General features: G+C 39.6%; 2 protein-coding genes across 4 annotated transcripts in view; one reads left to right on the top strand and one right to left on the bottom strand.

Moving 5' to 3' along the window:
• The window catches only part of LOC112168113 (probable LRR receptor-like serine/threonine-protein kinase At1g53430), a 55,836-nt gene that overhangs the window by 10,049 nt on the left and 19,335 nt on the right, over positions 1-26,452 (top strand). The gene's annotated exons all lie outside the window — the stretch shown is intronic.
• On the bottom strand, positions 15,536-19,290 carry LOC121049330 (disease resistance RPP13-like protein 4). Of its 3 annotated transcripts, none has more exons than XM_040506112.1 (3): positions 18,992-19,290; positions 18,719-18,797; positions 15,536-18,392 (listed from the first exon to the last, which is right to left on the bottom strand). In XM_040506112.1, the coding sequence occupies exon 3, from the start codon at positions 18,351-18,353 to the stop codon at positions 15,825-15,827; it is 2,529 nt and encodes an 842-aa protein (XP_040362046.1). In that variant the 5' UTR covers positions 18,354-18,392; positions 18,719-18,797; positions 18,992-19,290; the 3' UTR covers positions 15,536-15,824. The 3 variants fall into 3 exon arrangements, with proteins under 3 accessions (XP_040362046.1, XP_040362045.1, XP_040362047.1); XM_040506111.1 differs by having other exon boundaries at positions 18,719-18,779; XM_040506113.1 differs by lacking the exon at positions 18,719-18,797.

Raw genomic sequence — 26,452 nt, 5'->3', positions numbered from 1 at the left:
TTTCTTTCTTTCTACTGCACTGTTCTATCACCGGTTACAACCTACATTAAAGCATGTGTTCTGAACAATAAGATTAAGTTTTATAAGTCAGCAATATTCAAATTAATCAAATGATGCTAAATTCTTAATTCTCAGCCATCAAAGATCCCTTGAATATACTGATATGCATATATAGTTCTATTTTAGAGTGAAATTGATTCATATCAGTTTTATTGTTTGAACTGAAAGCTTGAAGAAGAAGAAAGGAGCAGAGGAAGTAGAGAGGCTACACTGTTGTACTGATCGAATCAAATGAAAGGTTACAGCAGCAGGCTTATATAGTTTTGGACACGTGTACAATAGCTGTATATTTGGTAAAAAAGCTGTAAATTTTTACTACTATCTGTTAACACGCCTCCTCAGCTTGATGGGAGATTTGGAGCATCAAGTTGCTGCAAAGAGTAAGTATGATGCGAAGAACACAGCCTTCAGTGAGGATATCAGACCAGATGCTTCAACCAGGAGGAATGAGTGGCATGGACGTACAAGGACTAGGTTAAGCAGAAATGGATACTGACTTGGGTTGAGAGGAGAAAGTAGTCATAGATTGATGTTTCGCAGAAATTTGGGGTTGACGAACATAGTGATGCCTATAGAAACATTCTGCTGCACTGTGACCCCTCTTGAAGCAAATCTAACATTGTAAAGAAAAGCCAATTGCAACAACTTGCCTAGGAGCAGACCTTTGGGGACAACTTTTAGCGAGATGTCCAACTTGTGAGCATATTTGGCAAACTTCAAAAGAAGAGGAACACTTTAAGTGAATCTGTTATTGAAGTCGCAAAATCCACCAGTTTGTCCTAATTGACCACTTACACCATTTCTAGAATTGTCACGAGTATTGTTGTTGCATTGAAATCCACCATCAATGAAAAATTGTGTAAGTTTCCACACCGATTAATAAATCCTCTAGATTTCACATAATCAGTATTTGAATTCCCATATGCATAGTTATGATAATACTGATATTGAGCAAACATACCTAAGTTACCATAGGTACCAAAACCCGGAGAACTTCTATGAGAGTACCTGCCACCACCTAAATTGAACTTATCTCTCTGTCCACCCCTTTGAGGTAAACCATTAAGAAGGTCAGAATGAAAGCCATTGTAGGGTTGAGAGAACCACTTACTGTACTGCACTTCACCGTTAGAGTTAACAATTCCAGTATTGACTTGTGATTGAAGACCACCATGTTGCTGTGTTATACCAGAAGCCAAGTATGGAGTTGTAGGAACCATTGCAACTGTGTAAGGAACCTATATAGGCATTGCAACATTGTTATTGTGACAATAATCATTCCCTGTAACAATTGTTGTTGAGTGAGGAACTTGCATAGACTTTTTAGATTGATCCATATAGTAGACTCCTCATCAAGCAAAAGAGAACGCAATATGTTCATTGACATAGTTGTGATATGAGCTTTGATCACAATTTTGATAGTCATCTACTCAGAGGGAAGGCCATTGACAGCAATGATAATAATATCTTCTTCGAGAATAGAAATGCCAACAGAAGCTAATTGATCAGCAATGTCCTTGATACGCTGAAAATACTTGTCTATAGTGTCATTGCCTTTCTGAATTGTGCACAGGTTTGTTTGGAGTTGCATAGCAGCTGATCTAGAAGAGACACCATATCTCACGCTCAAATTTTTTCAAACTTCACATGAATTATGGCTTCCAACCACAAATGATAATGCTTCACTAGATAAAGTGGCAGAGATAAGAGTCATCAATGCTTTATCATTCTTTTCCTATTCTTGAAACTCCCTTGTAACTCCAGCATTTATCCCATTATCAGTCACCAAAAATTGAGGCGAACAAGTATATGAATATATCCCTCTAAACCAAGACTTTTAGGCTATTTTGCATTTGAAATAACCATGTAAGGTAATTGCTATCATCCAGCTTCACGGGTAGTAAGTTGTAAATGCTTGAAAGCATATAGATGAGTGGCTAGTTGTTGTTATTCATGACTATAGGGTAACAAAAATACCAATGATTCCACTTCAAGTGATTAAGACAGAATCAATGAAAGGCAGCAAACTTCAGATAATAATTAAAGAGATCTCTGCCAGGAAACAATGATCAGTCTTCGATCTTGGAAGGAGAGGATGATGACACTTTACTAAGAAAGGCTTCACTTCATGCAAAGAACTATGGGCAGTGAAAGACATCCTTATGTGAAGGTTATGATGCTCTCAAACTATGCTCTCTGTGAAGCACCAGTCTTTAGCCATCCCAAAAATCAAATATCAGCAAACTTCATCCTTCATCTACCACAGAACAAGAGATTAAAATAAAATAATAAAAAAAAACCTAAATGCAGAATCAAAGAGAATTATCCCAAAATTTCAAGAAGGTTACAGTCTTCAATTAAACCATAATTCTGATTTCCACGAACAGCAGATTGAAACCTTGATTGGTGTCCTTGATGAGTTGATGATAGTCTGAACATCTTGAATTCTAATGTTCTGATGAAAAATTTCTCACAGTAGGATAAATCGAGACTTCAATTAGTATCACAACACAAAACCGAGCTTCAATTGCAGGATTTAGGGTTTGAGACTAGAATTTCCAGATATAAAAATTTTCAGCAATTTTATGAACAAAAAATTGATGAACAACTGCTTAACATGTGAATTTAAGACTTCGATGCAAGAGAATTGAATGACATTTGCAGGAGTAACATAGAGAGCTTCGAATATTCAAGATTAGTGAATGAAAAACTTATCTTAAACTGAATCAGTCTTCAATCGAGTATAGACTATATGAATGATATTGTAATCTTGTATAGAAACACTTTGATATAGGTGCCCCCAAGTCGCAGATCAAACCTAACTCTGATACCCTGAAAGCTTGAAGAAGAAGAAAGAAGCAGGGCTTATATAGTTTTGGACACATGTACAATAGCTGTATATTTGGTAAAAAAAGCTGTAAATTTTTACTACTATCTATTAACACGAACAAGTTGGCAGTGGCTGCTCTTTAACATTTCTTTATGCCTCTTAGCTTCCCAATGTGCCATAGACGTTGAAGCCGTATATCATACAACTGAGATTAATTTGCTTGAACCATTCCACTGAACACACCTAAAATGCATATGATGTGTGTTTGGTGGATCCTAAAACACCAATACAAAGGGAATAATTGAGAATGCATGCTTTAATGTAGCCATGTAGGTTGTAACGGTGTTATGAAAATTAGCTTTAAAGTGGTCTCCAGGTCAAATAGGAGAAGTCAGTCTCATGCATGTGCTCTGCATGGGGTTAATTAGTTAATTATGTTAATTAGCAGGTTTAGCCTAATTAAGCTTGTTATGGTTTACTTAATTTTGCTCACTCCATGGGTGACACGTGTCCACATGATAAGGGATATATAGCCCTTCCCCTGTAGCTGCAAAGGGTCGATGAATACAAGTTTATTTTGATTTTCTTGTTTTACTTTTCTCTGCAATTTCCTTCCAGTTAGGGTCTTTACCCTAACAATTGGTATCAGAGCCCTCATTATGGGGCCGAGGAGTGCTGAGACTCCACCTCCATACTCGTCAGCACCGCCGCGTCCACTTGACTTAGATGAAGTGAGGAGGAAGAGGATCCAAATCGCAAGAGAACAGGCCGCTGAACAAGCAACTGTGTGGCGCCGTGAGTTTGAGAAAACTATTGCGTCGTTCCGGTCTGAGTTACTAAACGAGCTGAGGCAATTTCGATCGGAGCTCACAGCTCAGATGATGGAGCCGTCGAGGTCGACCAATGCCGGACCGGTCAGATCTCTGCCAGTGACTCAGCCTGTCTCCTCGGAGATTCATTTTGGGACCATTGATTCTTACAAACCGCCACCACCACCACCGGCCACGGCGGGTCTCTACCCCTACCAGCTGCAACAACCACCTCCGCCGCCACCTAGACCATCAGTCACCGTCCACGCGTTGGCTGAGTCACCATCCCCAGCCCACATGAGGTACACCAACCGCTCAGTCTCAATTGGTGATTTCAATCACAACATGAACCAGCAACATTTTACTTTGAACGATGATTGTGGTGCTTTGAGTCTTGTCTCTGTTGCTAAAGTGACTGATATTGATGAGAAATTAGATATGGGGAAGGGAGAGATTGATTATACGCATTTATCCCTTACTTGACAACGATTCGTACGCTTGCGAAGAGTTTATGAACCAAGTCAATGGCGTCGTTGCCGGGGATTAGGGTTTAATAGCCTTAATCCCTTGGTAAATCGGTTCTTTAGGTCACTTTAGCATATTTTTATTTCTTTGTTATTAAAAAAAAAAAAAAATTGGTTGTTTATGTTGTTTGCTTACTTTCTAATTTTATATTTTCTAATTTTTTTTGGTTACTAATCTCACTTGTGGAAACTCATAGGCATATATTTTTCTATTACATTGAGTTATGGATCGGTGGAACTATGGATGGGAAGACCCGTGGAGATATGAGCAAGAAAGTCTATATGGTGGAGGCTATCAAGCTTATGAGCCTAGAAAGGAATTCGTTGAAGGACTACTAGCTCAATTGCAAGCCTCCCAAGCTCGATTGCAAGCTTCTCAAGAGATGCTTATACATTCCAACAAGCAACTTAAGGCTAGTCTTGCACAAGAGCCATCCTTCACCATTTATGAGCATGAATCTTTCTTTGACCACATGGAGCCTAATTCAAGAGAAGAAGTATATTATGAGCATCATGAGCAAGAGTTGCCTATTCAAGATCGAGATGGTGATGTTCATGAACAAGAAAGTGAGCTTGGTTATGAAAGTTTCAATGCAAGTGGGGTGAGTGACTACACTTCGGAGGAATGGATGCAATATTGGAAATCTAAGCTTCCAAATGGAGGGGAGATGCTTGAAGATGATTCCGAAGAGGAAGATGTTTTGTCTAGTGAGGAGGATGCGGAGTTTGAAGTCATACACTATAATCATTTGTTCATTGAGGAGGATGTCGAGCTTAAAGTCATACACCATAATCCCTTATTTTTGTTGAGGTCGATATTCCCAAGGAGGAAGAGAGTTCTTCAACGCCTTGTAATGTTGAAGAAGTTGAAGAGACAAGGACTTTCTCGCCTCCTAAATCCATGGAGATCCATCATGAGCTTCCCAAGGTGGAGAGTAGAACGTTGAGCACTTATGTTATTCATGAGAAGATTGAGATCAAGGTAGTTTTACCTCCCAATCCACCATTAAGTGGTCAATGTTTCTACAATGAGGTGATGGATTGGAAAGGAAATGGAGCACTTGCACTCACCATTTCCCATCACTCTCAAGAGCTTCTACCACCTATTGTTTTTATGAGTATCGTTTCTAATCCACTTGAGAAAGAGAAGGCAAGGATATTGGCTCCTAGAAGAAAAATTGAGAAGAAGAGGAACATTAAGAAGCTACACTTTTGGCCACCAATTGGAGTATTCTTTTGTAGCTCTTGGTCTTGCCTCTATGATATATCAAGGAGTCCCTTAGCCCCAAACAATAGGGTGGTCGTGCTTGAGAAGTATCCACCTTGACAAGATCATGTTCTATATGGACCGGCAATGAAGTCCTTAAACAAAGCGCTCGCTAGGGAGGCAACCCTAGCACATCATCGGTAGTATTTATTTCTTTCTTAGTTTATTTTTGTTGTGAATAAAGCTTTTGAGCATTTTTGGGAGGATGGGAGGTGTCTGGAGTTAGAAATGTGAAGGAGAATTAATTTGGTAGTGAGCAGTTTCTGTCCTGAAAATTCAGTTGAATTTGGGTGACTATAGCTTCTATTATACAGGCTATTTTGAGCTGAAATTTTCTGTAACTATTCTTCTATATGTCTACTGTCTTGTGCCAAAATTTGAACCACTTTCAGTCACTGGAGTTCTATTTATTTAATGGTCAATGCATGAAGTTCAGAACAGAGAATGCTACTGTAGAGTGACTTTGGGAAGCTACACCTTCTACATCCCAAGCAATTTGGAGCTAAAAATTTTCAGAGATGTATCTTCACATGTCTTCTATATACAGGAGAAACAGTTTTTAATTTGAACCTTCCTAGCTTCAGATATAGAGTTCCAAGTAACAGAGGTCAGAAACAGGGCACAGCAGAAACTGCAGAACAGATCAGTGAGTTTGGAGGCCAACGATTTTTGACTCATGACATATTTTCTAGTGAAATTTTAACTGTATGTATTTTCATGAGTCTACTTTCATTTCCAGTTGGTCTCACCCTATTTGCACCTCTAGAGCTTCAAATATTACAGTTTTGGTGACTGAGGGTCAGCAGCAAACTTCATGACAGATTGGCAAGTTTGACCAGCTTTAATTTTCATTTCAATTGGAGATAGGTGGCTAACTTTATATGGATAGAAAGCTCTCTGATTCTAATTTCCATTTCAAGTGGCCTCACCTGATTATCACTTTCTGAGTATGAGAAATGGGCATTTGAAGCTAGAAAGGTCATTGCTGGAAGTTTTCTGCACTCACTAGTTTGTGTTCACTCGGGGTGGTTAGACTTCTTGCACTTCAACTCTTCAATGGAGGCCATTGTAGGGCTGTTGTGAGGTGTGTTGGAGGTGATCAAGCCCATGTACTTAATGAAGGACCTTGTACTTATTCTTTGGTGGCCTATTTGTGACGCATTGCTCTTTGGACACTATATATTTCTCAATGGAGTCGATCTTTCATGAGCACCTAGAGCTAGCTTGGAGCATACGTTAAGGAAGTCAAGGCCTTACGCCTTGAGGTTGGTGTCTCATATTAGTCTTCTCCGAAGGTCGTGAGCAATGAAGGGTCAACAAAGGGGGTTTTCTGTAACTTTACTCCGCATTTAGATTTTTATTTTCATGTTAATTTTTGTGCTTTCGCCCGAACTTCACTCTCATGCCTAAATCCAACACGGATTTTAGCTTTCGAGCTCACTTTACAACATTGAGGACAATGTTGGTTTTAAGTGTGGGGGTGAGGGCTCGGGCGACTAAAAAAAAAAAAAATTAGATTAGCTTTATGTAATTATATTTTAGTGGTTAATGCCTTTTCCAACCCCAATGACGAGTCATGGACTTAACTTGTTGTGATTGTGAATAGACTAAGCATGATCTAGGACTTTGAATTTGTTTTGTGATTAAGTGTATATGTGATCTATGCTTGACTATATGTGTGCACATAGCCTAATGTTAGGTTCGTTCACCATAGTTAGGGAAACATATAGATTATTCGATTAACTTGCATGCCTTATTTGTGAGTTTTTGAGCCTAATATCCATAGTGTATGCATCGTTCATTCACTTATTCTTTCATGTGTGTACAATTTCATGACATTGCGTATCTAGAACTTGCTTGAGACCTCTCGAGGCTATTTTTAGCTTGCAACATGATAGAAAGGATGGAGGCATTAGGACTATATACCACCATGGCCAAAGAAGCATGTGCCCAAAAATATTTACCACTAGATTGCCACTTTGAGCCTATTTATATAATTTAGCCTTTTTGTTCATTACCACCACAAATTCCTACCTAGCCTATACACTTTTATCCTACCCTTCCATGGTAGTTGGTGAAGCGATTCGAGAGAATGACTTTATGTTTGAGTGCTTCCAAAGAAAAGAAAAGTCAAAAGTGTGAGGTTATAAAAGAATAAGTGTGAGGGTGAGTGATTTGTATAGAAAAGAAAGTTATATTTATATAAAAAAAAAAAGAAAAAAAAAAAAAAAAGAGTTTGTGAAAATAGAAAGAAAGTTCAAGGAAAAAAAAAGAAGAAGAAGAAGAAGAAAGTTGTGTAGAGAAAAAATATATATATATTACGTAGTTTAGCGTGGGTTGTAAATTGGGATTTGGGTGAGTGAGTTAGCATTTGTAAGCAAAGTCTTAAATCTCTACAAGAGAGAGTTGCTTCACCGATTTTCATGAACTTTGTCTTTCCCTATCCTTTATTTCTTATAGCCACTTTCCCTTAGCCCCATTACAACCAAATAAAAGACCTCTTAATCTTGAATGTTGTGGGTTACCTAGCGGAGATAAGATCGAAGAGCAAGCATATGGTGACGCGTGTTGTGAAATTGCTTTTGAGTGAAATACATATAGTCCCTAAACACTTGAGCGGTAATATTTAGTGAACCTATGTGAGTTTAGTGGGTTATATCGGGTCTTCTATGTGTCTATTTGATTATGGTGGATTGATTTGACACATGGTCAACACATGCATATACTTGAGCATTTCTTACATGTGCATCTTAATTGCCTTACAAATTCAAAAATCTTATGTTGTGCTTCGTCAACCTCACGGTCATATACATAATTAGTTCTCCGAGGGTTATGGTTGAAAAGGCTAATACCGCGTTTTCTTTATGTTTAAGCATAGGTGTTTGTGAATTATTAGATTTTCGGATTATGTTTCATTTAGTTTGCTTGGGGACAAGCAGAGTTTAAGTGTGGGGGTGTGATTATACGCATTTATATGCGTATAATTATATCTAAAACACTAGAATTAAGCTAATCTCCAAAGTAATTATTATGTAATTAATCTATTTCTATTTATATTGTAGTAAATAAGCGGATTTGTGGATTTCGGAAGAAGTGGCGCAAAATTGGAGTAATTTGAGGTTTCCGAAAAAAAAAAAGACGAAAGTCAAGCTTGAGACAAGTACAATGAAAGGAGCGAAACTTGATGAAATTGCGGCAGAATTAATTAAACTAATTAATTTTAGTTTAATTGGAGAATGAGGACAGCTTAACAATTAATTAAACCAAATTGGTTTAATTAACCAAAAAGGGACCTGCCACATGTCGATCATTTAATTAAACAACCCCTTTGGTTAATTATCCATTTTGCTGCCTTCTTTCCCTTCATCACGTGGTGCACTAGCATGGCCACCATCCTTTTAATCATTTTTTCTCTCACACAAAGGCCCAGACCACAATTTCATTCTGCTGATTTTTTTTTTGGATCTTTTTTTCTCTATCATTTGCTGACGTCACTAGCACATGACCTTATCTTCCTCTCTTGCAAAACGATCAGTAGGCCTCATCATATGGCCCTTGGGCCCTAAGCCCGCCCGGCCCGGCCCTTCCATTAGGGCGGGCCGGCCCGACCCTTTTTTATTTAGGGTAGGGTATGGGTCACACAAATAAAGCCCGGCCCTACCCTACGGCCCGGCCCGATTGAGCCCGTAAGGGCTAGGCCCGGCCCGTCCCTAACCCGGCCCTAAAATTTATATTTTATTTTTGTTATTTTCTATTACATGTGTTATATGTATAAAAGTAATAAAACTATGGAAGTGTAGAAAATTATTTCAATCTACCATATTAGGAAATGAGTCTTTTAAATTGAGCCATATTTTGAGAAGAAAAAAATAATTTTTTTTAAAGAATTAACTGTTAATTCGGCAAAAACGCCGCCGTTTTAATATAATCTTTTGGGTATTTTAATATTTACCAAGAATTACTGTTAACTAATTAACTGTAATAATTACAAAGCTATTATTTCAAATTGGACAATATATTCATGTAATACCAATTTTGAAATAAATCAAGTAATCAACATAACTAAAAATAATCAATTGGTCGAGTTGAAACCTTTTTACCAATGTAATGTTAACTTCTTAATGAGCAAAATGGGGGACGAAATGGAATTTTTTAAAATGAACCGCTGGATGTTGTTTGCATATGAATATATGTTAGTGGTAGAAATTTCAACAATTTCCGCATTCGGTTGGACCTCGATCTACCCAGTCAACTCAATACTCTAAATAGAACATAAAACAAATATGTTCTTAACCAGTCCTTGGCAATTCACTTTTTTTGATCTTTCAGCTCCCACACTCTCATGGGTAGGGGGTCTACTTATGGATGTCAAAATTCCGCAACGTTTGTCCGCGCATGGTGCCGCTCCCCTTAGGGAAGTTTGCTTGTGCAAAGCGTTGACCGCTCCATTAGGTGTCTTATTCACGGCGGATCGGCCTAATTTCTTTACACAATACCTATCACTATTGTATAAACATATAAGAATTTTCAGATTGATCGATTTTCATTTCAAAATTTTTGGATCGCACATAATCCTTATATGTCTTGTAATGTAGTATAACTAGTTTATTAGGCTTGTTACCCTCCATGAGCAAAATGAGGGACGAAATGGAATTTTTTAAAATGAACCGCTGGATGTTGTTTTCATATGAATATATGTTAGTGGTAGAAATTTCAACAATTTCCGCCTTCGGTTGGACCTCGATCTACCCGGTCAACTCAATACCCTAAATAGAACATAAAACAAATATGCTCTTAACCGGTCCTTGGCAATTCACTTTTTTCGATCTTTCAGCTCCCACACTCTCATGGGTAGGGGGTCTACTTATGGATGTCAAAATTCCGCAACGTTTGTCCGCGCATGGTGCCGCTCCCCTTAGGGAAGTTTGCTTGTGCAAAGCGTTGACCGCTCCGTTAGGTGCCTTATTCACGGCGGATCGGCCTAATTTCTTTACACAATACCTATCACTATTGTATAAACATATAAGAATTTTCCGATTGATCGATTTTCATTTCAAAATTTTTGGATCGCACATAATCCTTATATGTCTTGTAATGTAGTATAACTAGTTTATTAGGCTTGTTACCCTCCATGAGCAAAATGGGGAACGAAATGGAATTTTTTAAAATGAACCGCTGGATGTTGTTTTCATATGAATATATGTTAGTGGTAGAAATTTCAACAATTTCCGCATTCGTTTGGATCTCGATCTACTCGGTCAACTCAATACCCTTAATAGAACATAAAACAAATATGCTCTTAACCGGTCCTTGGCAATTCACTTTTTTCGATCTTTCAGCTCCCACACTCTCATGGGTAGGGGTTCTATTTATGGATGTCAAAATTCCGCAACGTTTGTCCGCGCATGGTGCCGCTCCCCTTAGGGAAGTTTGCTTGTGCAAAGCGTTGACCGCTACGTTGGATGCCTTATTCACGGCGGATCGGCCTAATTTCTTTACACAATACCTATCAATGTTGTATAAACATATGAGAATTTTCAGATTGGTAGATTTTCATTTCAAAATTTTTGGATCTCACATAATCCTTATATGCCTTGTAAAGTTGTAATGTAGTATAACTAGTTTATTAGGCTTGTTACCCTCCATGAGCAAAATGGGGGACGAAATGGAATTTTTAAAAATGAATCGCTGGATGTTGTTTTCATATGAATATATGTTAGTGGTAGAAATTTCAGCAATTTCCGCCTTCGGTTGGACCTCGATCTACCCGGTCAACTCAATACCCTAAATAGAACATAAAACAAATATGCTCTTAATCGGTCCTTGGCAATTCATTTTTTTTTATCTTTCAGCTCCCACACTCTCATGGGTAGGGGGTCTACTTACGGATGTCAAAATTCCGCAACGTTTGTCCGCGCATGGTGCCTCTCCCCTTAGGGAAGTTTGCTTGTGCAAAACGTTGACCGCTACTTTGGACGCCTTATTCACGGCGGATCGGCCTAATTTCTTTACACAATACCTATCACTATTGTATAAATATATAAGAATTTTCAGATTGATCGATTTTCATTTTAAAATTTTTGGATCGCACATAATCCTTATATGCCTTGTAATGTAGTATAACTAGTTTATTAGGCTTGTTACCCTCCATGAGCATTGTCAGATTGATCAATTTCCATTTTGAAATTTTTGGCCCTCCCGAATAAGCCATATTTTTTTTTCTATTTTTTAATTACGTTTCTCTTTTTTTCTATAATATGCAATTTATCTCTTTCTTTGTAATTGATTTCATAAGTTTTGTTTTCTTTAATTTCTATTTTCTTTGTTAGACAACAATTAATATTGGGAGATTTATATAGATAGTTAATTGAATATAACCACCTTAAGTAATATTAATAAATGTTATAAGTTACAAGTATTATATTAATATAAAATATGTTCAATAAAAAACAATGAGTCTTATATCACCAATATATACCATTAAGCCATATTTTGAGAAGAAAAAAATAAATTTTTTTTTTTGTTAAACAAAATTAGGCCCTTTTTGGCCCATTTCAACCCTATTTGGCCCTATTTGAGGGCCGGCCCGACCAGGCCCTTTCGGCCCTAACGGATCGGGCTTTTCGGGCGGGTAAGGGTTAGCATATTTAAGCCCTGGCCCGACCCTAAATTTTGTTGACTTTGACTAGGCCCGGCCCCGCCCGACCCTAAGCCCTAAAATTTAGGGTAGGGCCGGCCCTAGCCCGGCCCATGATGACCCCTAACGATCAGCCATATATATATATATATATATATATCCCCTCTCTCTCTAACAGAAAAGAACAGCCGCACCACACCAAATAGAGGCAGCCCCTTTGGGCTGCTCTCTCTCCTCTCCTCTCCTCCTTCTCCTCCATTTTTTATAATAGTTTTAGTTTTTTTTTGGGTATTCATAGAATTTCTCACACAAGCTTCAAGGATTCATCAAGAGCTACAAGATTCAAGCTTTAGGTATTTGTGGGAGTTGTAATTCAAGGGAAGTCATATTAGCTTCCTAGCTAATTGTGGCTACCTTTGTGTTCTCCTACACTTCTATAATCTTTTCTATTTGAATTTTGTATCTTTGATGTTCATAGTTATGGGTTGTGAGTAATTTCTTTGTTGGGAGTTAGGGTTGTGAAGCCCTAACTCATCTTGTATAAATATTGATGCTTTAATTTTAATAAATGCAATTTCCATTGTGTATGCTTTAAATCCGAATGTATTGGTCCTTAGAAGCATGTTTCTAGGCTTTGTCAACCTTTGGAATTATGTTGTGGGTAATTGTGATGAATAGATTGATAAATTGACGACTTATTGGTCTTGTTGCATCTAGGATTTAAGTGTGGTGACCATTAGCTAGCTTAATTGTAGCTAAGCTTGCTTGGGTCTCTATTATCTTGCTCTCTGGGCCTCTAATTTTGGATATTGCGGCCTTAACCGGCGTAATGCCCAAATTAGAGAGTTGATTGTGGCCTTAACCGGCATAATCGATACACCGAAAGGATAATTGGTTTAGTAGCCTTAACCGGTACTAAATACGGGACTCAACACATATAGGAAATGCATGCATTTATGAAATTGACATCGATATTTGCAAGATAGTTAGTGTGAATCACCCGACGCTCCCATGTTCCCATTAATTTGAAAATCAAAATTTAATTTCTTGCTTGATAATTAGTTGTTTGCTTTTATTTTAGTTTGCATTTAATTTAGTTAATTCCCAATTCAAAAATCCCAAACAAAATCCTACATTCCATTGTGCATAACTCATTTGGGCTACAAGTTAGTGGCTTTGATTAGGCTTAGTGTGAGCTAAACCGAGCATTGCCGAGGCTTGGTGCCTTGTGAATATTATTTTACTTTATTTTATTTTTATTTTTCATTATATGCTTTTAAGTTATTCTAGCGCCAATTATCTCAGTTAGGTCCAACACCTAATCCCCGAGGTACGATAATCAAGGTTTTAATACTTCCCTTACTTGACAACGATTCGTACGCTTGCGAAGAGTTTATGAACCAAGTCAGAGATTTCTGATAAGATGGTTAAGGTGCATAGTGGGGTTGGTAGAAAGTTCAATGAGCTAGAGTGTGTTACTGTTAAGCAAGATGATCAGGGACCAAGTTTGTGTGGGAAAAGAGGGGAATACCCTGCACTCTACATGTTTGATAAAATGTTGCTATCATATGGGATGTGTAATGCAGGAAGGACCAGTATTGCTCCTATGAGCATTCGAGACAAAGGTGGAGGACTCGCTTCTAAACTAGGAAACAAGTCTAGGCTTGTTAGGGGTTGTGATGATGTTAAAGCTGCTACATCTATGTCTGCTGGGAATGATGTGCAATTTGGAACAATGCTTGTTGCTGCTATCAACAAGGCTAATGGAGGTGAAGTGAGTAATTTGGATGCTTTAATGAAGGTCACAGCTGGTGTTCCTGTAAGCAGTCACTTTGAGAATGTAAAGCCTGGCAAGAGTTCAAAGAAAAAAGTGATAGGGGCTCAGGAGGATGCAAGAAGGAAGCAGAGAAGTAAAGAAGAACAGAGCAAGTCAATAAGCAATCAAATGGTTGAGGATGAGAAACCAGAAAAAAAAAAAAAGCTTGAACCCCTCGGGTTGACAATTAATGAGACAAAAGCTAATGGTCATTGTCTCTATAGTGCTATCCAGGATCAGCTAGCCCACCTTTTTGGAGGCTCTTCACTTTACTCATACCAAGGTCTTCGAGAAATGGTGACTGTGTATATGTGCCATGTACCTGAGGTCCCATCTTTCTTGCCAAACAACCAAGTAGATGGTGATTATGAGGACTCACTTGTAGAAAGGATTGAGAATTACTGTAAGGAAGTGGAATCATCAGAAGCATGGGGAGGACATCTAGAGGTTGGAGCTTTAACTCATTGCCTTAAAAAGTGTCTCAGTATATGCTCAGGACCATTCCCTGATATAGATAATGTGAATGGTATCATTGGACCAGCCCATTATATGGGTCAACAGCTTGATGAAACTACAAATAAATGGAGTTGGTGCAAACAAGAGCTCAGAGAAAAATATATGTTTGTGACTATTGACAACTTATGCATTGCTTTAGTTTTAAAATGTTGTCCAATTGGTATAGTTGAGGGGCCAGAGACGTGGTTTTTGGATGTGATGAATGGGAATTTGGACAAAATGGCATCTGAGATGAATAAACTGCAGCTGTATATTGGTGTGGTACACCAAGGAATTAAGCTATTTTCTGTGCAAGGCTTGGGCAGTTTACTGGGTGATAGTATGAGGAACTTTTATCTTGTCCTTTGTGAGGTCCTGCACGCATGCTTGGGTGTTTGGGTATTTATTTTCTATTATGTCATTGGATATGATCCAAATGTTGGAAGGTTGATCAAGCAATACCTTCTCCTCCTACTCATGCATCAAATGGCTAATGCATTATTCAAATTCATTGCTGGAACTGGTAGAAGCTTGACTATTGCTAATACACTTTCCTCATTCGCAACATGCATATATGTGGCTTTGGGAGGCTTTATCCTGTCAAGAGGTAATATAAAGAAATGGTGGAAATGGGGCTACTGGATATCACCTTTGATGTATGGGCAGAATGCTATTGTAGTTAATGAGTTCCTTGGCAAGAGTTGGAGACATAAAGAAATCCTACAACGTTTTCCTGATTTTCAAGCTTGAGGTCAAGCTTATTTTATGGGGGCTGGATTGTTATGAAAATTAGCTTTAAAGTGGTCTCCAGGTCAAATAGGAGAAGTCAGTCTCATGCATGTGCTCTGCACGGGGTTAATTAGTTAATTATGTTAATTAGCAGGTTTAGCCTAATTAAGCTTGCTATGATTTACTTAATTCTGCTCACTCCATGGGTGACACGTGTCCACATGATAAGGGATATATAGCCCTTCCCCTGTAGCTGCAAAGGGTCGATGAATACAAGTTTATTTTGATTTTCTTGTTTTACTTTTCTCTGCAATTTCCTTCCAGTTAGGGTCTTTACCCTAACAAACGGGTGATAGAACAGTACAAGATAATTCAAATCATAATCACCAGTACACAAATCACTGAAGCAAAAGATTAGTTTACATCTGTATATGCTTCAAACCGCTTCAACCGCTTCAAAATATAAGGAAAACATCACACGGAAACAATACAACGACTACGAAAAGTTCATTTCAATCAGCTCCGATCCTACTCTAAAAAACAACAACAAAATATTGCACTCCAATATATAGCTACTACGTACATCAAGAAGAAATACGTATGTTAGTTTTTATTGCACACCTCTGGATGAATCTCAAAGCCATTAATACCTTAACCTTAATGCTTTCTCCAGACCCCAGGTTCCATAACCGAACAAGGGAAATCCGTCAAGTTGTAACAATGACTGATCTCCATGTAGTGAAGTACAGGCATATCCTTCTCCAAGTCGTTCCAGTCTACCTCTAGCCTCATCAAGTACTTGAGACACAGGCCTTCAAGATTCCAGGTGGTTTGACCACTGCTTAGCTTGACAAGGTCTCCATTCTCGATGCAAAGATACTGCAATCGTGAAAGTTGTCCAGGATTAACCCAGTTGGGCAGAGTTTCCTTCTTGTAATTCCTAAGATATAGCTCTTGTAGGCTTGGAGGAGGGGTCAGCCCTTCTAGCATTTCCAAAACATTGTTATTTCTACAATCTTCTGCATCAATAGCTAGAACATTGAGCCTTCTAAGCTGAGAGAGGACATCAAGTTCATTGTCTGCGATAACTGTGGTACTACTTACATGTATTCGCAGTACTCTCAGGTTGATCAATTCCCTAATCTCAAGAAGCCGGAAACTTGGCTTTCTAGGCTGACTCACAACCTTGAATCCGGAGAGCTCTTGAAGATAAGAAAGCCTTCCCAATCCCTGAGGCAAGTATTGGATTGGACATCCGCCTAGGTCCAAAATAATCAACTTCTTCAAATTAGTGATGGAAGGGTGTATTTTTACGAGATTGCTGCAACCTGTTAAAAGCAAAAGTTGGAGGTTGAGGAGTTTATGAATTGAAGAGGGCAATTCTTTCAGGGCTTGAATACCACTTAAGTTCAGAGATGCTAAGCGCTTAAGGGAGCTGATCCAGCTGAAGAGATCCTCCACACAATGCTCATCCACAGTGCAGTTTGATAAATCCAACATTCTGAGGGATCGCAGCAGAAACCCCGAATTCCTTTCAAAGTCAAATCCGCGGCTTGACATCAGCAACAATGCCCTAAGCTTTGAACTACGTTTCAAGGACTTTTCATCCATTTCATCAATAAAGCATAACCACCTAGTCTTTGCTGTCAATTCTTGTCTGCCTCGTTCGTCAAAGCCGCAAAATTCCTCCTCTTCTGCAATCAATATTATCAGTTCCCGCACCATATCATGTATTTTGCACTTGTAGACTCTCCCATCAAATCCTCTCCTCTGCACAATTTCAACCAAGCATCTGCTGATTAGTACTGTGAGATACTCATATCCAACTTCTACTGCTGTTCTTGAGCCCTTGCTTTGCACGAGGCCTTCTCCTATCCACCAGTAGATTAACTGATCAGCATGTATCTCGTAGTCTTCAGGATAGATGGAGAAACACAGCAGGCATTGCTTCAAACCAGGCGGAAGTTCATCATAGCTCAATCGCAAACAGGCCATAACAGAGCTTAGTGAGCTAGTTTTTCCCTCGGTTGTCAAAGAATGAAAGCTCTCCAGAACTCGTGTCCACTGTGAAGGGTAGTCGATCTTTGATGCCAACAAGGATCCTATAGTCTTGATTGCGAGTGGGAGTCCACCACACTTCTTCAAGAGTTCTTTTCCTAATTTCTCAAGCCTGTCCTCCGGACACAATCCCTTGCTTGTAGGAAATGCAAACTTGGAGAATAAACACCAGCTTTCCTCATCATTAAGAGTCTTCGGACGATGGATTCGTGAGCTTTCAACTCCCATACCAATTGCAGCTTCTTCATTTCTAGTTGTAACTATGATGCAGCTGCTTTGTTTGGGTATAACAGAACAGAGGTTGGTCCACCAATCAACATCTGTGTGATTCCACACATCATCCATGACAATCAGACAGCTCTTATCTTTAAGTACTTGCTGAATTCTGCTCAAAATCTGAGTAACACCGGCTCCTGAGACGTTTTCTCCTAGACCTTCTAGGATGCTCCTCATAATCCGCTCAGCGCTGAATGATTGCGAAACACACACCCATATCAGCTTGTGAAAGTGGCCTACTACTTCTAGATCATGAAATATCTTTTGAGCAATGGTGGTTTTGCCCAAGCCACCCATTCCCACAATGCCTACATAGTGAAGTACCTTGCTGGTGTCAAAAATCCAACCCTTAATCTTCTCCACATCGCTATCCAACCCAATTATCTCAGTTGGATTCCAGTCCTGTGACACCATCACCCTAACTTGGTATGCATCTTCTCTATGGATGCTGTCCGGTGCCCTCAAAAACCGGCCCAAGGTCTTCTCTATCTCCTTCATACGCAAATTGATGTCTTTCAATTTCTTTCCTGTACGATGCAGGAAGAATGGATCGTGAAGCAAGGAGCCGGAACAGGATCCCTCCTTTCTGTATTCATCTCTAACCAAGCAATCAGTGAGTACATCGTCGGCTTTGTAGATGACTTCCCTTAGATCAAATAATGCTGTCTTGATAGTGTTGTTCTTGTGGTTGAGACTCTCCGTGTCTGACAGTAAGGCCTTGGTGAGATCAAGCCCCGTCTTCAACTGCTCAAACTGGCCGCTGAAGTCGAGTGCAAATTCAGCCTGGTTCATTAGAGCTGTGAACACTTGCTCCGTCAAAGTCTGGACCATAGCCTCCACTATTAACGACATCGCGATTATGCGCGCCTAGTCTTTGTACGTGTTTCTTCTCTGAAATGCATTTAGTTTTTTCAAAATTATCAGCTGAACTCAAAATAACCCCAATATTGAAAGGGGAATCAGATGATGCCGACATCTTCCTTCAAAATAATAATTTTCCAATGCAACAAACAGCAATTCCATGCATCAAGCTAGCCGTCTAGAGCACTACGTCAACTAATTCTAATTCATTAAAGACCACTTGAATAAAAAATTTACAAACAAATTAAAAAAAAAGATTATGCAGTTTACTCTGAAATAATTTCCAGCATGTATATATGCATATAAAAAATAGAAGCAGCATTCATTGTCTAGTGAAACAGGGGCTTAGAGCTTACCAACTAATTAACTGAGGCTTAGCCTTTCCCTGGAAGTTTTTCACAGGGTCCGACCTTAACCCTGATATTCATATAAAAACTGCAATCAGCCAAACAGAACCGTAAATTGTTGAAGTTACTACTCTTAACATGTTCTTGAATCACACAGGCGCGCAGACACCAACAATGGTCATCCTTGCTTAATTCAAGGTTATCCTAATTTTCTTTACTTAATTCAATCTTCATTTTGATCGGATGAATTCCTAATTTATGTTGTGGTTGAACTTGACTTACCGCTATTTGTTTGACATAGGCTGCTCACTTCGTGCACTAGCTTTAATCTCTGCTGATGTGAAATAGCCTTTCAACTGAACTTTGCTGATCTCCACTCACCTGCAACACTCAAAATACCAAGAAAATCTATATGGAAATTTGCAGCAATAGAGCACAGAAATTGAGAGGTTTTCTTTATTTGGTGAGCTTTCAGGTCCTTCTCCATATCATATCATGTTGTATAATTTGGAATCTTATCTTTTCTATTCGATTGAGTTGAGCAATTCTCTTTTTCTATTAGTGAGACATTGCCTTTTTCTTTTTTGCTTTTGCATTCAACTTTACACGAATGATTCATATGATTTTATTATTGTATACTATTATTACTGTTTGTTAACGAGCTCATAGGCCAACTAGTTGATGGTGATGAAAAAGAAAGATTCCCAGGTGATAAGGAGACCCAAATGAATAGCATTCAATCTATGAATGTTGAATGGAGATAACAAATTGACAATACATGTAGCTGACATGATGCGAGTACCTTTCACTATAAAAAGAGAGGATATAAAGTGATAAGATATATAAATTTAATTGAAAAATGGTGGATGTTTTATTTTGGGAAAAACTTAGGAGTAGTCACTGAGTTATGACACAATCGACACTTAACTCACTGTATTTTTAATAATATTACATAACTCACTCAACTTGTGAACCGTTTTTCACATAACTCACTACCGTCTACTTGATCGTTAAATACATTGAGGGTTATTTTCGTCCAATCAAGCTATTCCCACCATTTTGATAAACCCCTCTAGAAAATTCAAATTTCATGTAAAAGGAATAGTATTCCCTCCAATTTTTTCTCCCTTCTTCCCTCCAATTTTTTCTCCCTTTCGCCTCAATCTATTAGGCCCAGCATAACCGAATGCAAAACGGTTTTCCGACCGTTTCGAACCTAAAAATATGGGTCGGTTTTCGAACCGAATGAAGAGAGGAAAAAACTCACATTTGCCAAACTGAAACCGACTATATGCAGTTCGGAATCGATGTTGGACAATTTTCCGACCGTTTTCAAACCGACCCGACCGATTTTCCACACACACACACACACATATATATATATATATATATATATATTACATGTCAATAGATGATTGGTTTATTTTTCCTTTCCGTATACCTTACCACTAAGACCATACAGCCGCTCTCTCTCATTTCATTCGAGTTCTTAAACCCGCAGCCATCTCTGTCTCTCTCTCAACTCTCCGTACGAACACCAATCCACCACCCAATCTCCGGCCTCAATCTCAGAGTCTCCAGCTTCTCTCAACCATCTCGGATGTCTGTCTGTCATCCGAGCTCCGGTATGTGCTGCTGTTAGTGAAATTGGGAATTTAGATCTAGGGTTTTCTACTTCGATTTATGATGGGGTATTGTTTAGGGTTTTACATCTTTGATTTGTACTTTGCTTTTGATTGTTGGGATACCTTATGTTTGTCATCCGAGCTCCGATGTGTGCTGCTGTTAGTGAAATTGGGAATTTAGATCTAGGGTTTTCTACTTCGATTTCTGATGGGGTATTGTTTAGGGTTTTACATCTTTGACTTGATACAAATTTACGCAAGCGTACATATCGTTGTCAAGATAGGGAAATATTATGCCCAAAGTTTATCATACCACGGGGATTAGTGGCTAACCCACAATCCTTGGGTGGTCGGAACTAAAGTCATTAAGCAAATAAAGGAAATAAAACAAATAAAATAAAATAAAACTAATCTAAGGCACCAAGCCTTAGCAATGCTCGGCTTTGAATTTCACCATAGCCTAATCAAAACTAAGAACCTAGAGGTGGATATGCACAAATGAGTGGAATAGTTCAATGTTTGTGAGTTGATTTTAACATAACAAAAAGTAATGAAATGTAAAGCAACTAATAAAAATGCAGAGAAATTAATAAAAGCGTAAACAATATAAATGGGAATGTCGGATGCTAGGGAGGATCCTTCACCAAATCTCATGTGTCAGAAGCTAATCTAATGTAGATGCATATTTCCTATTTTGGTGGTAGTCGTATCCAAGGCGGTTCAAGGCTTAAGAACCGAAATTCCCTTTCATGGTATTCCTACTCCGGTTCAAGGACCGTAGGAACTCACTTGACATGAATTAGAGCCGGTTTAAGGGTCACTAATTCACATCAAGAGACATAGAGATGGAGGAATTAGACTACGAAGCGACCGGCCCGCGCAATCACTCAACGGGTGTAAATCACCATGCTTATAACCCCTCGAATACGAAATTGAAGGTTTCTAGCTTAGGAATCAGAGGGGGTCAAGCCTCTAACTCCATCCTAGATATGCTCAAAATACACACCCTAGAGTTGACTAGGCTCCTAAACATGCATTTTAACCCAACAAAAATAGATATAAGCATCCATCATATGAGAATACACAGTAAATTCCTCTCAATTCTTGTTTCCCTAAAACACGTTATCAGCACGAGCTCTAACCCTAGCCCTAAAAACAAAAACTCTTCTCACCAAAACTACCGCAAGCTCCTAGCCCTTGCTAGCCATGCCGTACGCTGCCCCTGCAGCCCTTGCGCACCCGTGTGCCGCCTATTACCCCTGCAGCATTGCCTCACGCCTGCTGCCCCCTGCAGCACAGCAGCACGCTCGTTCCTGTGTAGATCAGGCTGCTTGCACTCCCCGAAAAATCTTGTTCGGGACCTCTGATCAAAATCCTTTCTTCATAAAAGTTGTTCATCTATGTCTCTTATATCTGACCTCCAAATTTCAGCCATATTTGAGTCTTTTTGAGACCTGTACACCATTCGAGGTGGGATCTGTTCAGCATGCTCGTTCCTGTGCATATCAGTCAGTTTTCAAGCCCCGAAACGTCTAGTTCAGGACTTCAGATAAAAATTCTTCCTTCATCAAAGTTGTTCACCTCTGTCTCTTCTATCTGACCTCCAAATTTAAGCCCAATTGAAATAGTTTTGAGACCTGTACACCAATCGGAGTGGGAGCTATTCAGAAGCGAATCTGCTCCGAATTTCAACAAGTTTGATTCGCCTAGGACTGAAGCTCTTTTGCAATCCTACAACGAGGATCGAATACGCTTTGCAATCCTAAGAGGTATGGTTTACTAAAAGTTCCCGTTTTTGAAGTTTTTTTATATTCTTTTTCGCTTCTTTTTCTCGGGGACTTGCAACCTCCCTTCTTCTACCCCCCTTTCTTCATCATAGGGGAGACCTAATTAAGCCGAACTGTGGGGGTTCATGCTCACTCCAAGCTTGGAGCTTGTAGAGTCCTCCAAACTTAGAGTTTGTTGAGAAGAAACGATCGACCACAAACATCATTGTTTCGATCTAATCCAACCCTTCTTGGAATCGAATTTCTTGGAAGCGACTACGCATGGAAATTCCTAATTTCTTAGAAGCGACTACGCTCAGAAATTTTATTTATTTTCGTGGTAGCTTTTTTCGCTCCGAAACTAATCCTATTTCTTGTTCTCTTTCAGGATGAGTAACCTGAACAAATTGGACTTTGCTCCATTGGGAACAACTGGCTCTGAATATCACAGGTGGGTTCGTGATGTCTGCCAGCATCTCAAGGCCGATGGAATCCTGGATACGATTCTCAAGCCTAGCTAGGACGTGCTAACTGTTGAGCAAGCTCAAGCTTTGGCAACGTCCGTGACTCCCTACTTCCTGACCTAGAAGTGAGATGGCATAGCCTTCGCTTTTGTGATTTCAAGTCAGTTCTTGACTACAACTCGGAAGCACGTCGCATTAAATCCTTAATGGAATTCTGTGGTAAAGTGATCACAGATGCGATGTTGATTGAGAAGACTCTTTCTACCTTCCCCTTCTCTGCATTGATGGTTGCTAAGAACTATCGAATCAATGTTATTGCAGAACGAATCACAAGGTTTCATGAGCTCATTGGAGCTATGAATGTCGTTGAAGAGTACGACAACACCCTTGTGAAGAACTATAATTCGAGATCCGTGGAAACAGAGTATATTCTGGAATCCAATTATAGCCGCGCCTCTAAGAGAGGGTGCCAAGAGCAAAAACCTAATCTTAGGGATACTTCTGGACGTTCTGGTCCATATAATCGCTCTACTTGGGAAGGTAACTGCCAAAATAGGCGAACACGGAACCGAAGAGGTCAACGTGGAAAGAGAGAGGGAGGCAACGCCTCTGGCCATGTTGGTGGCGCCACCAACACTAAGAGCCATCTAAATGACACTTTCAAAGCGCCTCAATCAATGGAATCTGAGCAGAGAGATGTATGTTCTCGATATGGAGTATCCAATCATTGGGCACACATTTGTAGAGCTCGTGAAGAAATTGTCACCGCCTACAAAGCATATTGTGAAGCAAGAGAAGCTCACTATGTGGAACAAGAAGATCAAGAAGATGATCTAGAGTAAAGGGTTGAAGACTACAAATCTGGCTGGGATCAATAGATCGCCAATTCTGTTTAAATCTTTTTTTTTTCCAAGAGATGTAATAGGCAATTGTCATATACTTTGAAGTAAATGCCAATGGTTTAGTCTTTCTTCAAAGTAGGCTCACCCAAAGTAAGTGTGATGTCTAGGAAGGTTCTGAGATTAGTGGTACTTAAGCGAGCCTTGCTCCACCGACATCTCTCTATTCACCTGGTCACATGTATTTTGGAATTACCGAAAGAAGTTAGACGACTACCATTGTTTTGCATTAGCTAGCATTTGGGTTAGATTCTCCTAATGGTTAAGAGACAATGATGTACTCTGTTGGCTTATGAATAAAATTTTGAGTTCTTTTCATTATGACTCAATTTTGATTCTAAGCATATTACTTTGTGACTACGATGGCTGGGCCATCAGTATTAATTCAAGGACATGGAATAGCCCAAGTTCCCCTTGCCAGAGGGCACCTTGATTACTGTCGCAAAAAAACTCTCTACGCTCTTAGGGCAAATCGCACCTGTGAGTAGCCAACGGATTCCATGCGAAAACGCATATAGAGAACGGAAATGAGTTCCTTTGCAATACCTCTAATGATTGCGAACAAAGGCGCATCTTAGAGAAGTTTATGTGTCTCTCTAGTGGACTTTATGTCACTATTCGAGCTATTAAATCCAATAAAGTTATGAGAGAAGATCTCTTGGATTTAGACACATATTGGCTTTGTCACGACAGGATAGATCATCCTAGTCATGATATGATGATCCGTCTACAAAAGACTTCACATGGACATATTTTCTCTCGAGCGAAATGAAGCATGAATCAAAAGTTGATTCTTACACTAAGTGTGACCGACGCTGCTGCCTAGGGCATCGCCTCTGTCCACCACCAGCCTAGGGCTGGCGTAGTCCCTATCCATGACTCCATGGATGGCGTCCATCATGGTGATGGCGCCCTAGGTGATGCTGCAATCACCAACTTGCTTCAAAATAGCGTTTCAGACGCTTAGGCCTAACCAAAATTCTCATTGATTGCTTCTAAAGCCTCTCGCTCGTTTTACTAAGCCTGTTCCTTAGGGAAATTAGGACTGAGACCGTCCTATGCAAAGGATATGACAATACTCATTCTGTTCTTACAAAGAATCCGTAGGGATTTTGTGGATTGATTCAACCAACTTGCGGACGCTTAAATATTTTATGATGTTGGTTGACACGCAAACACGCTGGTCACGTGTTGTGCCATTGTCCACCTATAAATGCTGCTTATGCTACACTCCTAGCACATATCATATGACAATGGGCTCACTCCCCAAATCATCCTATATAGTCAATTGGATTTGACTATGCTAGTGAGTTTACATCGAAGTCTTTCGATGGTTATTGCATTTGGGACTGATGTTAGACATCATATTCCCATGAGCACACCCAAATGGTCTCGCGGAAACGACTACGATGGTAGTCCGCACATTGGTAATGCGCACCAACCTCCTTATATACGCTTAGGGTGATGCAATATAACATGCAGCTATGCTAATTCGTCTACGACCCATTGTCACTCAATCTACCTCTGCGATACAGCTAGTGACTGGGTACAAATATCGTACTTACGCATATTTGAGTGTGCAATTTATGTGCCAATTGCGCCGCCACAGCGCTCTATAATGGGTCCTTACAGACGAATGGGCAACTACGTTGGATTTGAGATTCCAACAATCGTCCGCCACTTAAATGCCCTTGCTAGGCGATCTCCTTACCGCTAGATTTGTGGATGTCACTTTGATTAGACAGTCTTCCCGTCGTTAGGGGGAAATAAGAACACGAATGTTCAACAGGAACAACAGGAATTGTCGTAGTCTGTCCCCACTATGTCTTATCTTGATCCCTATTAAAGTGACGAGATCACACAAATATGCTGCAAACATGCCTGCAAGGAAGGACTTCCCTACGAGAGGACGTAGCGCCACCCTACACGGAGGTAGGCATGGCGCCAATGCCAAAGATAGTGGCACTCTGGCGTTACAGGCCATGACCCCAGTTAGGATGCGTGGAGAGGCCCGTGGGTTCGAATGATACTTTGGCACATTCCAATCCTTTGATCATCAAGACTCAAAATCCGTCTCATGAGAATCTTTCGGGTTATGGTTATCGTTGGGGGACGCCTCAACGTCAGAACCTATTCCTGAGAATATAGAGCTCTATGAAACTTACACTAGTGTACATGAGACGTGAGATAGAAACTCCATCATAATTGATGATGTAGTTGCGTATTTCGTTGCGCATGAGTTTGTTAAGTCGATGATATCGAACCACGCTCCGTTGATGAATGAATACCAACGTAGAGAGATTTGGCCTAAATGGAAAGATGCGATCCAGGTTAAGATGGATTCTCTAACGAAGAGGAAGGTTTTCTAGCTAGAGATGCCAACACCTCCTAACATAAAACCTGTTGACTAATGGGTCTTCGTTAAAAAGCGTAGTGAGAAAAAGATGGTAATCTCGCCTTATGGCGCAATACTTCTCACAAAACGCCCTGGAATCGACTACGATGAGACATATTCTCTCGTAATGGATGTCATTGCACTCCACTACCTTATCAGTTTGGTAGTTTCCGAATAACTGAACATACAGCTTACAAATGTGGTCACTACGTATCTTTATAGGGATCTAGATACGGAATATACATGAAGGTTCATGGTGAACTTCATTTACCCAAGTCAAGTGGCTCTAAACCACGGAGCGCGTTTACAATAAGATTGAAATGCTCACTAAAGTGACTACTTGATTGGGAAGGGATATGCCCACGTGTTTCTATGACAAGTTTCAGATTCTATAGCAGTTCATGTTGGACATGATCTTCATTAGAAGCCCTTAAAGAGTTAAGGGAAACTGCTGAACACTTGAAATCCGTAGTTTGAGATGAAGGATTTTGGGAGAACACGATTATGTCTCGATTTGGAACTTGAGCATCGTGTCGATAGATGCTTAGGCATTTTGACAAGGTCAAGCTTTCAAGCACCCCCATGATCATCCGT

The sequence above is a fragment of the Rosa chinensis genome, chromosome 5 (genome assembly GCF_002994745.2).
Source record: "Rosa chinensis cultivar Old Blush chromosome 5, RchiOBHm-V2, whole genome shotgun sequence".
Taxonomy (NCBI): Eukaryota; Viridiplantae; Streptophyta; class Magnoliopsida; order Rosales; family Rosaceae; genus Rosa; species Rosa chinensis.
This window is presented reverse-complemented; position numbering and strand designations above follow the sequence as displayed.

What these genes read in the sequence shown, in the direction of transcription:
- LOC121049330 (XM_040506112.1), bottom strand. Translation starts at nt 18,353, where the DNA reads ATGTCGTTAATAGTGGAGGCTATGGTCCAGACTTTGACGGAGCAAGTG.